This window comes from Onychostruthus taczanowskii, unplaced genomic scaffold, assembly GCF_017590055.1.
Source record: "Onychostruthus taczanowskii isolate IOZ18803 unplaced genomic scaffold, ASM1759005v1 scaffold4, whole genome shotgun sequence".
NCBI lineage: Eukaryota > Metazoa > Chordata > Aves > Passeriformes > Passeridae > Onychostruthus > Onychostruthus taczanowskii.
In genome coordinates, this window is record NW_024501459.1 from 1,958,268 (window position 1) to 1,973,535 (window position 15,268).

General features: G+C 34.4%; 1 protein-coding gene across 2 annotated transcripts in view; it reads left to right on the top strand.

Annotated features, from left to right (window-relative positions):
* SNTG1 (syntrophin gamma 1) overlaps nt 1–15,268 on the top strand; it is a 309,163-nt gene that overhangs the window by 162,692 nt on the left and 131,203 nt on the right. For both annotated transcript variants that reach the window (XM_041412822.1, XM_041412823.1), the window contains one exon: nt 5,329–5,463. In XM_041412822.1, coding sequence (XP_041268756.1) covers nt 5,329–5,463 — 135 coding nt within the window. The remainder of the gene's footprint in view (nt 1–5,328; nt 5,464–15,268) is intronic.

The window sequence follows — 15,268 nt, forward strand, 5'->3', positions numbered from 1 at the left end:
TTCAATTCCACAGTCACAGTAAGCTCGTTGGCAACCCAGACATCAAAGTGGCATCCTTCCAGTGTCAGAAAAGGAAATTTTCTCTCTGAAAAAGTACTGTATCTTAGTAAGAAGCTCATATATATACATATTTATGTAAATATATATTTTTTTCCAAATGTCTAATTTACATTTTATAGTGCAGACTGTATTAAACAAGGACTTTCTCTATAAGAATTCATTATTTCAATAAAATCACTTAGAAAGAATACTACAGCAAATACTTACCTGGCAAATACCTGACAAATCAAAATAAGTAGAAGTCCAAATTCGTAATTTTTCTGTGGCTCTTTCACACTGGAGTGTACAATTCCTACGAATGGACGGACTTGCTGTCCTTTGGATTGGAAAATGTTGGTATCTGATTGAAGAAGCTCTGAATGACAAGCTGAACACATCCGTGTGTGTCTGGGCTGCATTCCAGTTTTTGACGATATAAGGCCTTTTCACTTAAGCTAGCAATGCCTCTACAGAATGTGTAGCTGGACTGTTTAAAAACATCCCATATATGGTTCTGACACATATTCCTGCCTCTTGAATCCATTGCTATTACCTCCTTAAATCCAATGTCATTACCTCCTTAAACCTCTGATTCAATTTCCTTTTTTATTATTATACTTATGATTATGAAGCAGTGACAGGCATATCTCCAAATATTCAGAGGTCAGCCTCAGTTCAAATAAGCATCCAAAAAGGTAGATATTAATCTGAAGGAGCTAGGTACACACTTAAGGCAGTTTTGTAACCCATTCTCCTTACTCCTATCATGTTCTTGGTAGTAGAAATAAATTTCAAGGCTTAAAACCAAATTGCAGAGGCTTACTTTCTTTTAGGACATAACAGTCAAAGTAGAAACTAAAAATCCAGGTCACCTTGCATAGAAAATGTGCTGAGTTATTCTGGTTTTTTTTTTCCTCTTTCTTGCTTCCACTTGTTCATGGACTAAACTATTCTGGGATATTTGTTGAAGTTCTTCCTGCTGATATGAAACTATGAGAAGCAAAGCTAAATAAATTGTTTTATTACTGTAGGGCCAAAGACATAGATAAAGTAGCATAAAGGAGAATATATAGCCATGTCTTGAAAACTAATCACAAGTATTTAAAATTGCCTGAAAGACTGATAAACTGTCTTTGAGAACAAAACACAGGAAATGTTTTAGAATGTTTTTTTTTTCCTTGTCATAAATGACAAAAAAACCCAGAGACATAAAATGGAAAAAAAAATTAACAGAAAATCTGCAAGCAGACTTGTATAAATCAGGTAAATTTAGAAAAAAAAATTATTTTGGAAGTTCTGCAGGAAATTTACTTCTAAATCTACAGGTAACTTTAATGATGTTTGTCCTGCAGTATTTCTTTTGGGATGTCTTTTGTAGGTACCCTGCTGCTAGTATAAATGTAGGAACTGTAGTTTTCATGTGTATTTTCCCTGAAATTAATTCTTAAATATTTGTGAAAGCCATTTAATAAATGTGGAATATTTGTTTTGGTATGTAAGAATTTCTAAGTTCCTTTTAGGAAAGGAATCTTTAGGCCGGATCTTTTACACAGCCCCTATGGACAATGTGCTGTAAGTCAGAGTACACAAAAGTGGCCTTTTTTCATTGTCCTGCTGCTAATAATGATCAGAGTGTGACCATATTCTCTGGAAAAGCAGTCTGCCTTAAGGGTTTAAGGTTTACCTCTACTGTCCTCTGGTAGTGACCTGAAACAGAAAGTTCACCACAGACTGCTGTGACATAGTAAAGGGAGATCTGTTTTCAGCCCCTCCTGTAATATATGACGAGAGGGGCTGCAACTGCTTACAGTTCCTGAACTAATATATATATTAGTTCAGGAACTGTAAGCAGTTCCCAGGACATCAGCTCTTGCCTCATCAGTGTTCTTATCTAACTCAGCTTGAAACTGTGTGGAATGAGATAACAGAGGCAGCCTTGTGTGGGTGCAACATTCACGGCATCTGTTACTTAGGTACCACTACCTTCTTTAATCACTGCTTTTGCTTGAAGCCACAGGCTCTTCTCTCACTTGGGAACCCTTTCACCTCTTTACATTGCTTCCATATGCATTCCTTAACGCACCTCCTCTGCTTCATAAAAAACGTGCAAACACTCAGTTTTCTTCCCTTCTTTTCAGCACAGGAGCCTGGTGCTATAAATAAGGTGATGTTCTTGGTGATTTGGGCTCAGTCAAGGTTTATTGGCTTAGTAAACTGTTATCAGCTGAGCTCTGCTTCTGTCTGCACGTTTGCTGTGAGGTGATGCAGTGTACCACACGTCTGAGCACAGGGGGATGCCTTGCATGGCCCAGCAGCTCAGCCAGTGAGCTGTTTGTGTCCTATTGCTGTAAGACAGGAGTAGGGCTCAACCCTCTGCCAGTGACATGGGGAAGGCTTGGAGGGAAAAGTTTTAACACAGCCTCACATGGAATCTCTTAAAAATTGGTGTCAGGAACAAAAGGCATTATCAGCTGTAGCTCTGCACTCCCACATCTCATGCACACGTATACACACACATGCACACCATCCAAGCTCTTCAAATGTAAGAGGGGGAAGGGCTATAGGCTATACAGCTGATCAGAATAATTTTGCACAATAATTTTGGCCACATGAATAAAAATGTTGATGTGCACAGCAGTTTACATGAAAGTTTATATACAGGTTGTCTTCTGTGATTTCCAGCTCTGGAACAGGAATTCATACTTTTATTTTACTCAGTTTGTGAAATACTTTGAAGGGGGTGGGTGAGAGCAGCAAGAAAGAGGTTTTAACAGACAAAAATGAATCAATTTAATTCCAGTCTTTGTTCTCAAGGTCTTCCTTTGAAGTTACCTAATGAAACTCAACTACATTCTTCTCCTTAACATGGTTAATGCAACTGTCAGGTTGGAGAGAGAAGGAGCTAGTATAATTGAAGATTTAATTTTGAACTGTATTGTAAACTAGCTTTTATAAAACCCAAAAACAGTAAAGTGGTTCATTACATTTTAGAATGTCTGATGTAAATAAGGTCTCTGCATGTGTGTGATCAATCTTTCCAAGGACCAAAATATTTTGATGTTCCCAGGCTTGATTTGCTTGTTCAGGCTGAATAAGCTCAGCTCGTATGCATTTAGAAACTGACTTGAATTTTAATTTTATTCTAATGTCTAATTGTGCCTGCTGTGGTTACCTCTAATTCCTACTAAGTAGCCCCTCAGCTTTTGCAGAAAGGCTCTAGAGATTTTTTAAGGTTATTGACCAAATCAGAAATGTGCAATCAAGTAATGCAGAGTTACTTCACCCAGTGTATGAGAGGCAGAATTTATTCTATTGCCAGTTATCCAGGGAGGAGGAAAGGCAAACTTTGCTGCAGAAAATGCATTTTCTAAGTTTTAGCCCCTTTGTTTGACCATAATTATTTACAATCCACATTGTTCAACTTCCATTGTCACTTACTGCTTCCTTCACGACTTCAAGGAGAGAGGAGGCATCTTAGTGTGTAAAGGAGAAGTCCCAAGGACATGACTACTATTTTAATATTGTAACATTTTATGTGTGATATGAGAGAATTTTTCAGTGGTACTGAAAACCTAACTCCTTCTGTGATCCATTTATTTTGTCTGTGCCCATTAATCAGTTTCTCTCTTGTCCTGTTCACGGAAAAAAAAAAAAAAAAAAAAAAAAAGGCACCTTAATATTAGAAAAATAGTGTGGGAAGAGTGTTGACCAGAGGTTTGACTGACATCACTGTGAGCTCAATGCATGGAGCTCTTCATTTTTTTTCTTCTTCCTACCTAGATTAAGAATAAAAGCAATGTCAGAGCTGCTTTCAAAGTCATGGCTGAGTTATACACATTTGCTCCTGGAATCCAAGAAAAAACAATTTTCAAAGTTTGAGTGTTGAGTATGAAGCAGAAGTGACAGAACAGTTTGTCAGTGGAGAACATTCTATAGTGCTATTTAAAGATTGTCCTCGACCTTTCCACCTCTTTTAAAGCCTTGTGAGAGAGATTTAAACTTCTCTTTTGCCAGTGGCCTACTGTCAGTTCCATATTTGTGTTTGTTCTCTCCATGCTATGGATGTAAGAGCACATTATGTGGAGATCTTCCAAATCCTCTTTTAAATCGTGTCTGAGAAAGAGCCCTCAGATTCAGCCAGGTCAACCTTGGCACTTAAAGTTCAGAGAGATACTTTTCTTTCCTTGATCTCCTCTTCAGCCAACTTTTTACAGTTGGTAGATTGAAAACTGACCTGAAGATAGTAAAGGTTTTATTATTAGTACTTATGAGTCAAAAGTTTTCAATACTTTTTATGTGTGAATTTTCTTCTGAGATACATATGTGTAGCTATCTATACATCTATATCTATATCCATGTATGTATGTATGTATGTATCTATGCAAATACGTATGCTGATGAATTACTTGTAAGGCTAAGTTTTTAGATTGTTTGTAAGCAGATTTCTCTTATAAAAAATGCTCTACCAGTAGGAATTGTGTCCAAAATGACAAAGTGCTACAAAGAGTGCTATTTTCAACATAAAATTCAGGAAAAATTAAATACTGAAGGTACTTTCACATGCCAACTTCTACAGTGGTCACCCTTTCGTGTATAATGCCCCAAAAGTAGGTACTACCACAAAGGCACTGTTAATTGCTGAAAAATCATTTATTATATATTGAAGAATCCTACAGAACTCCTGATCTTTAGCCATAAGTGTAAAATGTAGAAATGGAGCAAGAATTAAGTTACCACAGGGAGTTTTAGTGGTAGATTTATTTTCTCTTATTCTTAGCTCAGCATCCTCATTTGAAAAGGAACGTAACAAAGTTCATTCCATATTGTATTCACAGGCAAAGAATAAATAGCCCACAAATGGGTTCATGTAGCTGTTGATACTCACAACTGGCTCTTTTGGAGGTGTCATTGTATATGTTTCTGTGTCAAAAATACACTCTGTGGAGGAACAGCTTTTAGTTTGTGTCCAAGTGGGGTATCATTTAATGAAAAGGCAGAAAATAAGAGCACAGCTGATTTGAAGCAATTCAGAAGGAGTTTCACAAAATCAGTATAGGTCAAATAGCACCTTGTTGCAAGATCTGCCTTTATTATTTACTACTGTGTCATTTGTTCTCTTGTAGTCTAAACACAGTAAATACAGTGATGATTGAAAATAGTTTTGGGTATTTGTTAACAAGGTTATGGTGACTGTACCTATCCGTCAAGTTTTCTTATTCAAAATATCACTTCTAACAATTCTAAGTCCTAACTGAAAATACCTTTTGTTCTTTATTCCCTCCTTTGAAGACAAAGACAGGGGTTTGTTTGCTGCAGGATGGTAACCAGGAGCCTTTCAAAGTGCGACTGCACTTAGCCAAAGATATTTTGATGATCCAGGAGCAGGATGTGATCTGTGTGTCTGGTGAGCCTTTCTATTCTGGTGTAAGTAGTTTTTATTTCTTCTTTAAGATGTTCTTTGCGAAGAAACAGTGCTGTGTGTATTTGTGTGTGGGTGCATACACACGTCTGTATGCATTTGTTCCCATGGATTGGTATTTCGGTTTACACAATGGTTTTTTTTAACACAATGTTTTTTTTGTGAGTAAATATTAGCAATACGCATCTAAGAAGCAGAAATAAGATACTAAGTTCTATGCATGACTGCAGCACTGTTTCTCTTCTCTCACCCTTGGGTATTGGAGCCAGTGAATGTGGGAGGAATGCCACAGCAGTGGTGTTTGCAGGGAGTACAGATACCTCAATGTACTTATGTATCTGAGTATTGTCTGTGGAGTTGATAAGATAATTATGTCAAGGCTTTGCTGATAGAGGAGTTACCTTTTATCCTCTGTTGCTTGGGTTCCTTCCAGTGGTAGCCCAGCACTAGACTTCAGGAATGCTGTGAGAGTCACTAGCCTTAACAGCATATCATGTTAACAGACATGGAACAGTGGGATAATACAGTTTGTATATTACTGTTTTACATGATGTGTCAGGTTCCTTATTTAAGCATCATATTGAATTTTGTGCATGGGAAACTACAATTATTTGGAAAATCTGTAAAATTTTATTTAGAATAGTACTGTAGGGTTTAGAGCTATTTTAATGCAAAGTTTTTATTTAATATTAGGAGATGATAGGTACAAAAATAATAGAAAAAATAGCATTAATTTCTATAGACATTTTTATAGATACTGGAATTATATTTTGTAGAGATATTTTAAGATTTATGTGAAACTATCATGAACATTTTGGTCTCCCTTTGAGCTAAATAAAATACTCATTGAATTTCATGTTAAATCTTGTGAGGTGTAGTAGTGTGATATTATATTTATACATATATATATATATTTCTATTTATACAAATGTTTTGTTAATTCTATTATGTCTGTTTTATTATTTAATTACTGCTGTTGCCACATACTTGCATCTCTAAATACAAGCACAATAAAAAGATAGAAAGCACAAATGAAAAATAATTGGTAGAATGTTAGCAGTGCAAAGAGCGTGAAAGATTAATGAAAAAATGTATCAAATTATCCTTCTCATGATTATGAATATCTCAAGGTGAACTCTTCGGAGCTTTTCTCTGAAACAGAGGAGCATGTTGCTTACAGTCTCCATAGAGTCTGAGTTTATTTGCTTGACAAATCTGACATTAGCTCCTGACGGTTTCATGCTGAACAAATGCAGTTTGCCGATACAGGTCTGTATCCTTTATGTGGATTATGGATGCTCCTTTTACCAATCAGCCCCTCCTGTTCCTCAATAGGAAATCCAGCAGCCAGGCTAGAAAGCAGTTACGAGTTCAAGCTCAAGCTGTAGTTGTTCAATTAGCAACATACACTGTGGCACCATTATTCCACCAACACCATTCTGACTTTATTTATTAAAAGATTTTATCACTCAGAAATATGACTTTCATTATTCTGCTGTAATATCTGTAATATCCTGCTGAACTTGTTATTTAAATGTCTTCATGGAATGCATATTAAATTTTTTCCCTTTCACAACAAGGCTTTCTCTTACAGTATTTCTCTCTTTAGTTTTGCAAAGGCTCTGTGGAAAATAGATTATTTGCTTCCCCAGTTAAACTCCCCCATGTTATTTGCATATTGATGCATAGTTCATTAACTGATTGATATTAGTGTGTTGATGCAGAGTTTCTTTTTCCTGGAAGTGTTATTGATAGAGTAGTGGCATTTGAGCACTTTACTCTGATTTCCTTTGGGATTAAGACTAGAACTTTTAGCAGTAGGTTCATTCCAGCTAAGGATGATTGGCATTTCACAGACAGGTAACTGTCCTTTTGTTACAGGTAATTTGAATAATCTGGAATCATGTACCTTGGTTATATACCACAATCACAAACGTTCCACAGGCTTCTTCTTCTTTTTTTTTTCTTCTATTTTTCCTTGGTTTTATTCCTGATTTGTTAGGTTTAATTTGTTTGTTTACTAATTTTTCCTATGTTTTATTGTGTTTGGTTGATTTTGTTCTGTTCTTTCTGTCATTCTAGATAACTGACTGCTTTTATCCTTCTTTTACCTGAATTCTACAAAGCAAGGGTTTTCATTAGCAGCTGACACTGAATACCTCAGAGAATAAACTCTTTAAGCATAAAAATAAAATTTGTAACTGCCGAACAATAGTATTGTTACATTTTACAGACAAGTAGCTACAGTAAAAGTAATTTTAAATCTGTTTAAATAAATAATCTTTAAATAATTTGATTATGAGGTTTTGCTTTATCACTGCTGCACTGGTATGGAACGAAAGGCTATTATTGAGTTTCTAGTTCAGAACAGTGTCTCTTCTGTTTGTTGAGTCTGAATCAATTTGCATGCTTCTCTGTGTAGGACAGTCTTTAAACAGGCACTTAACGTTCCAGCAGCATCCAGATCTGCATCCTGTGGAATAATCTAAATAAAATCAATGGCTCCTTAGGAATGAAGTGCTGTTTAATGTGAGTGTATGGGATAAGGACCTAGTTCTTAATTTGGAACACTTCCTTTTGGTGTTAGACAGTTCTAGTTTCCAAAACTAAAGAGCTGCAAAGAAACGTTTCTTCTTTTGTTGTATGCAGTTTGAAGTAAGAAAATAAAAGCATAATAGATTATAAGCAAAATAAATAGCTTATAAAATCTTTTTCTAAAAAAAGAAAGCATCTGTTTCTTTAGTGGGCTGAAAAAAATGATAAGCATTAATGAGGGTCCTGCAGCAATTCTACCTATAGCAATTCCATATAGCATCAACTATCATTCAGATGGTCATGGAGTACATCTAAATTTGAACATCAGTTTCATCAATAAGTATTAAATATATTTCATTTTGTGTGCCATAAGAAAGTCTTGCTTTTCAAGAGCAGGAAGTGTAGCAGGTTCAGCATTATACTGCTGGCAGATACCCAATGTAGATTTGAGCTCCAGTGCAAATGACCAAAAGTGGGATGAGAACATATTGTGAAACTCAAAGTGTGGTGGGCAGTGTTGTTACTAATCCAAATTAAATCCTTGCCTGTAGAGAGGTTTTATATTATGGGAAGTGTATGCCACAGTTGGAGTGGCTTGTGTTGAAAGATAAGATTGCTGTCAGGTCAGGTACGCCTTTTTCTCCCAGAGCAGTTACAAAATGTCCTAAAAAGAGTAGAATTAAACCATGTAGGAACCTCATCACTATTTATGGCAGAACTGTATAATATCTTAATATAGTCTTTTAAGCATATTTCTTTAATTACTTGAAATTATGCTCACAACAGTTTGCTGTCTGGTGTTCCATATAACAATGTGCAGTGAGGCAACTCCCACTCTTTTTAGACATACATTTAAATAGCCTGGACTAACCAGGATAGCCTAGTGCTGAACTTGGTGAAAATAATGGTGGGAGAGGAGATAGCCTAAGGTATCTGAAGTAGATTTGTTCCTAGGAAAGATTTTAATATTTGCCATTCCAGAATCAATATTTTTATTTTAGAGTTAACCCTTGTAGTTTCTGTTACCTTTCATGAACATCTGAAATTCAAGGAAAAGGATTATTGCACTATATCAAGATAAACAGTTTATCTGTTTGGGAAGCTGTGGAGTTTTGCTTCTTTTCTTTAATAAATTTTGTTCATTAATTGTACTAAGAATTTTTTCTACACATGGAGTCTATGTGCATGTGAGATCCATAAATTAAGGATATGACAATGAACCATCTGACAGAATGGATGATTTGAATTAGCTACTCTTTTTTCTAAAAATTATCAAAATAAACTGCAAGCACCTGGCAATTTGTTAGCTACCAGGATAGTTTGCATTTTTACAAAATTTTCTTAAATATTCTTTTAAAGGGTCATAGACTACAAAATACTGCTAACTCACCTGATGATAACATACAGATGAGTCACATCTCTTTCAAGTAATTTATTTCTATGCTGCTGTGTAGTAAATGCATTAATAAATTAAACATTAAGAAGTTCTTTCAGTGGTTTGATTTTTTAATTAAGGATCTTTGGGGAAAAATTGTATGAAGGTCAATCATAACTCAATATTAATAAAAAGTGAATGAATGGGGTTTTTTTTGTGAATTGATAGAGCGACAGCTCTCAGAGTAGCATGTCGTTTGTGCAAGCATTTTGCTAAGGTTGATACAATTGTATCTAAATGTAGCTAATGGACTGTAATTAGTTTTTTGATTAAAAAAAACCTATCAATAAACACCTTTACTAAGGCCAGGATACAACACTGTCTCAAAGTGTTGCACTGCAGCTGGATCTGTTTTCTGATACTATTAACCACACTGTCATTTTTTTATTGTAAGCATAAAAAGAAAGGTATGTTTCACTTTTAGGGTTGTCTGTATGCTTTCGTGAAATCAAGTGCTGAAAGATTCATAAATATATACAAAGCCTGTAAAGTATTAACGAAAATAGTTGTTAGATATTTTCTATTTTTTTTTTTTAGTTTTGTATAAAAAAGTATTTTAAATTGAAAACTTTACACTATAGAATTTTTCCTTGATTTTTTAAAAATTTCAATAATAAAGTTATTAATTTTTAAGAATAAAATTAAATTCAGAACACATCACTTAGGAATGACATGCCTGGGAAGTCACATGAAATGATTACATTTTCCTTACTTGAATATTTAATTTTTTTGAGATTTTGTGAGAATTAATTTTGTATCTGTTATATTGCATCATTCTCTTTTGAAAATTTTGAATTTTCTTGTCATATATTTTAGTGTTGGTAAAAAAGGTTCAATTAACTTCAGCAATTTTAATGAATAGAAATAGAAGAAAAAAAATTAAAATGGTAAAAATGGAAAAAAGCTTAAAATGGTAATTTATAGTTTTGACTTATTTTCTCCATTGTCTTTATTTACAATTTTGATTCTGATGTGTGATTGAATTTTATAAACAATGCCAAAATGGAACTCACTGTCTTGTAAGGAATATGTGCACAGATAGGTCACCTTTCAAACACTTACCATTCTTGTTACCTTCACAAAGCTACCAGTAAGGATCTTGGGGTTTTTTTAAATCTTTTTGGTATCTGTCAGCTATTCAGTGGAGTGAATCCATTTTTTCACTGAAGTCGTCAAGTACCTATCAGATGGGGGTAACTTTTTTCCCCTGCCAATCTGGACAGCTTTAAAGTGACAACCTGACAGATGTAAATATGATTATTTAGGGAAAGCCTAAGGCAGCTTATTTTTCTGCAGCTACTTAAAAGTAAAAAGCATAGCAATCAGCTGAGGTTAAAAATGCCATTTATAATGCCAGATTTGAAAGAAAATTACTTTTCCTCATTGGAAGAATGCTTTTCCTTTACATGAAAGAAAAATATTGCAAATCAGAAAAAACTCAGAGAACCTAAAACATTGATAGCAGTGGATGATGTAATGCAGTAGCTGGAAACTACAGAGAATGTTCCTTACAAAACCTGGTGGAAGTTCAGATCCTAACCATGAGTTTCTAGGTTTGTTTCTCTTTTATTTCTGTACTAAGAAATGCACAACTTCTGAACTGAATCAATTGCATGAGTGGAAATTTTTAAAGTAGATATTTAGGTGAATGTTCCAGCTTTCAAGCACAGGGTGCAGGACTGTAAGCATTTTGAAGTATGAAGGGTTGAGAGTTTTTTTTTATTCCAGTCACTGTTAACAGCCTGCATGACACTGCTGCGTTTGCCACCCTCAGTTTCCAGCACAGATGCAGAGGAAGGGGGATTTCCAGGTGACCAGGCAGGTTGCAGCCCTCCCTTATGCCAACCTCCTCCAGTTGTGGGAGGAACTGAAATAATGAGACAAGCTTCAAATGCCACATGATGGAAGTTGTTAGCAGATGAGCAAGTCTGCTGGCAAGCTTTGTTAACATGATTAATTCAAATTGGAACTGTGATTGACTTGTGTCCTCTGTCCTTTACACTCAGAATGAGTATAAAGCTTGCCCAGGTAAATTAATCCAAAGAAATGTCACTAAGAAAGAGCAAAGCATTACCAAAAAGAGGACTTAAAACCTTGAAAAAGTATGCAATGATTAAATAAAATTTTAAAACTCCTCATTATATTTTCTTATTTCAAACTAGGATTACTAATAGCTGATAAACTGTATGAGAGTGTGGCCTTGAATGTAATGTGGCATCAAATGTTAACAGGTGATCTATGAAGTTGCTGCCAATGTACTGATTTTATCTTTAACTATTACATTTTAAAATTAATGTTCTAATATTTGCCTCCTTTTTTTCTTCTTACATCTTTCCATGTCACTGTACTATTGTAGATTTCTCTCCATGTCTATTCATTTTTTCCCCCACCTCCTGTTTTGTGCTGCAAACCTTTCAGCTTTTTATCATCTTCTTCCTTATGTAAAATACCTTGGTCTCGCTTCTAATCCTCTGAAAAGAGAGGTCTTGTTTTCCATCTGTACCTAGACAAACTAATTCTTTATACCTTTACTCTTGTAAGATGAATATCCAGACTCACCAGATGAATAACCACACACTGGGAAAAAGGTGGAGAAATGGTATATTTAAGTTTCACATGCTGTTAACTCAGTTTTGTGAAGATTTTTGAAGTTTCTTCATCTTTTTGTTCAACATGTATTTGACTTCTTTCATAGAGACACATTCTTAGATTATTAGATCCCCTTAGATGACTGCTTTATATTATACAACATAGACAGTTTAAAAAGATTACTATTTTTAAGTCAGTTAAGTAATTATAAACTTTCTTTTACATCACACACCAGTCAGTATGAAATACTTGAATTTTTACTGTGCTCCAAGATGTGACTTAAAAATAACATTAACTCTTGACTAAATATAAATAGTTAATGATTACCTAGGATTCTGTGATTTCCTTTCCTCACTATTTACTGTTGCTCTGTGCTCACATGGTCATTTTTCACTTCTGATCTTACTTATGATGACATTTATGTTCCCCCAGAAGATCCTATGGGTTTTAAGAAATTTTAGTAGCTCTTTAATGAAAGCCTCAAAAACATTGTTTCTCTTTCACTGCATAGCTCTGAGGAAGTTGTTTTTTTTTTTTTTTTTTTTTTTTTTGGTTGTTTTTTTTTTTTTTTTTTTTTTGGTTTTTTTTGTTTTTTTTGTTTTTTTTTTTGGCAAAGCCGTTTGCTGTCCTTTCCAGTCAATTTTCTGAGACACATGGAAAATGCTGACAGCATGGCATCAGCTTTGTGTTTTTCAATAAAATGATAACTACTTTTGTTCTGTTCCAGGAAAGAGCAAGAACACTACTCTGAATCTTGCTTTTAAGAGTCCTAGGAGCTCTAACCTTCCTTCTGTTTCGTATAATGTAGATAACAAATGTGAAAATGGAATTACAAGCTCACAGAACACTTTGTGTAGTCTTGATAGTGAACTAAGTATCTTTTCATCTCAACCAAGTTTTATTTTGTAAATTTGGAGATGAAGTTACTTTTGGAATTTGCAAAACCATTGCAAATTCAATCATAGATTATCATGTGGTGCAAAAAGAGGGGAAAGCATAAAAATATTAATAGAGGATCAATAGAACATCAGTATTTTTAAGCTGAACAACGCAAATGGTCAGTCACTAGTTAAAACACTTTGTCACTTGTATAAATTTTTTTGCCTCTAGAGTTCTTGCTGTGTTTTATTAATGAATAGTTATAAATCTTTTTTAAGAACTTAAAGCTATTAGACCAGAGAAAAGCATTTTATTATTGTTATTGTTCACTTGAAATGCTAATTAAAGGCATCAGAACAAAACAATTTGCTTCAGATTGCTGGTTAAATTTCTTTTGTGCATTAATCATTATAATAAAAATACTTCACATAAAAATATATTGCTTTGCTGACAAGGTATATTCCATTCACCAGGGTTGAAAATGGCACTGAAAGTTAAGCTTGGTTTGTGGTTTTTGAGGGTTACATAAAATAATTCATGTGCAAATCAAAAAATAAAACTTACTTAGACAAAGGAGTTTTCTGCCAAAACATTTCAAAGCAAATATTTATCATCAAAATACTGATTCAAGTTATTTTGTAAGTCAAAAGAAAGGGATTTATCTTTTTCAAGCTAAATTTGACATTCTGCCTCTATACTCGATGAAGTTGATTAATACCTAATTTGGATACCTGCTTTGACCTGCCAGGACTGAATGTGTTTATTTTTCTTTATCGATTACAAAAATTTATTGATTACAAAAAGAAACTTACATTGACCAATGGCTCATTAGAGCTGGGGCTTTATCCCAAACCAAAATTCAGGTGTATGAAATGTCTGTTGCTTCTAATTGTTCCGGAAAAGCTGTTTCACTACAAGGTTTATATGGGGTTTTAAATTGCAGACTAGAGGATTATTGATGGTTTACTAAAGAAATACACAACTTGTATGTAATTCTGATTTGTACTTTTGAAGGTCATTTGCATGTTTGTTAATGTTGGCTAACTTGATGTAAAGAAAACGTAATTCTGCAAATAAGCAATGTGTTATTTCTTTATTGTAAGACTGAGAGGTGTGTTGATTTAGCCTAGATTAAAAACAATGCAATGCCTTCCCTGCACATTGCACATCACTCAAGTGGATCTACTTTACAATATGTTTTTGAAGTGAAATTCAGTTCAGTAACTCTCTGGTCCCAAAATATTTAAGACCAAATTTCAATGGAGATAGAAAAAACTAGAAAAAATACTAGACAAAACCCTCTGATAGATTATGTTGTGCTGAAAAGGTGTCTTGAAATTTTTCTGGTTTCCTTCCTTATTTCTACACCGTTTTGCCTATTGAGAAATCTTCCATGCTACCATGACTTTTTTTTTTTTTTTCACATAAAGTAATGCTGAAGTCCAATGTGAAATCTTTCTAGTTTTCTGACAGACAGCACTGGCAAACTCACAGAATACCCTGGATCAAGTGTTTTCAGGACTATCTTGATTCTGCCTTTTCTTGAGTGAAAAACAAAAAGTATATTTTATTGACTCTTTTTTGTGGGTACTTTTTTATGGGTACTTAAGCACGTGTTGGGCTAAGAAAGACAACAAGGACAGAAATATTCTTCAGTACAGTTTTCTATTAGGTTTTTAAAAAATGTGGCTTCAGCTTAGAATATGGGCAGATACCAGTATTTATAGTGACTACTGTAACCCATATCATGAACTACAAATTTTATGAAGTTACGTGTTTTTCACTGAGAATGTTACTTTGTTTGAAATTTAATCCATGTGTTGTCCTTTATTCCATCCTTGGTTGATGTAACACTAGCCAGTTCAAGCCAGTTTAGTGAAAGGTTGCTATTTTTCAATGTCGTCTTAGCACAAGTGTGTTCTATTTGATTTGAGCATGTATAACAAAAAATTACAGAATATATTGACTGGAGTGTACAAGTCAAGCTCATGTTTTTAACTCCATGTTCAGCACAAGCTGGAGGTGGAAACAAGATAAAGTTAACAAGAAAAATATAGCTCCCAGTGGAGCCACAGCTGAGTGTTTTCTGTTCATTTATGTAAACTCAGCTTATACCTCACACGAGACTGTGGCCTATATTGGTTTATCCTGAATGTATTGTCAGCACCATCACCTGCATTTAATACTGTGACAGACAAAAGGCTTTCTAAGTACAGTCTGAGGCCTGAACCCAATCTGTGGGAACTGCATTATGAAAGTTCATTTTTAGAGGTTTATGTTAAAAATAAAAATTGAAATGTTTGGTTATTTAACAGCAAATTATACATCTTTTTCTTAGAATAAATGTTTGCAAGCATTTTATGGTTTGCAAG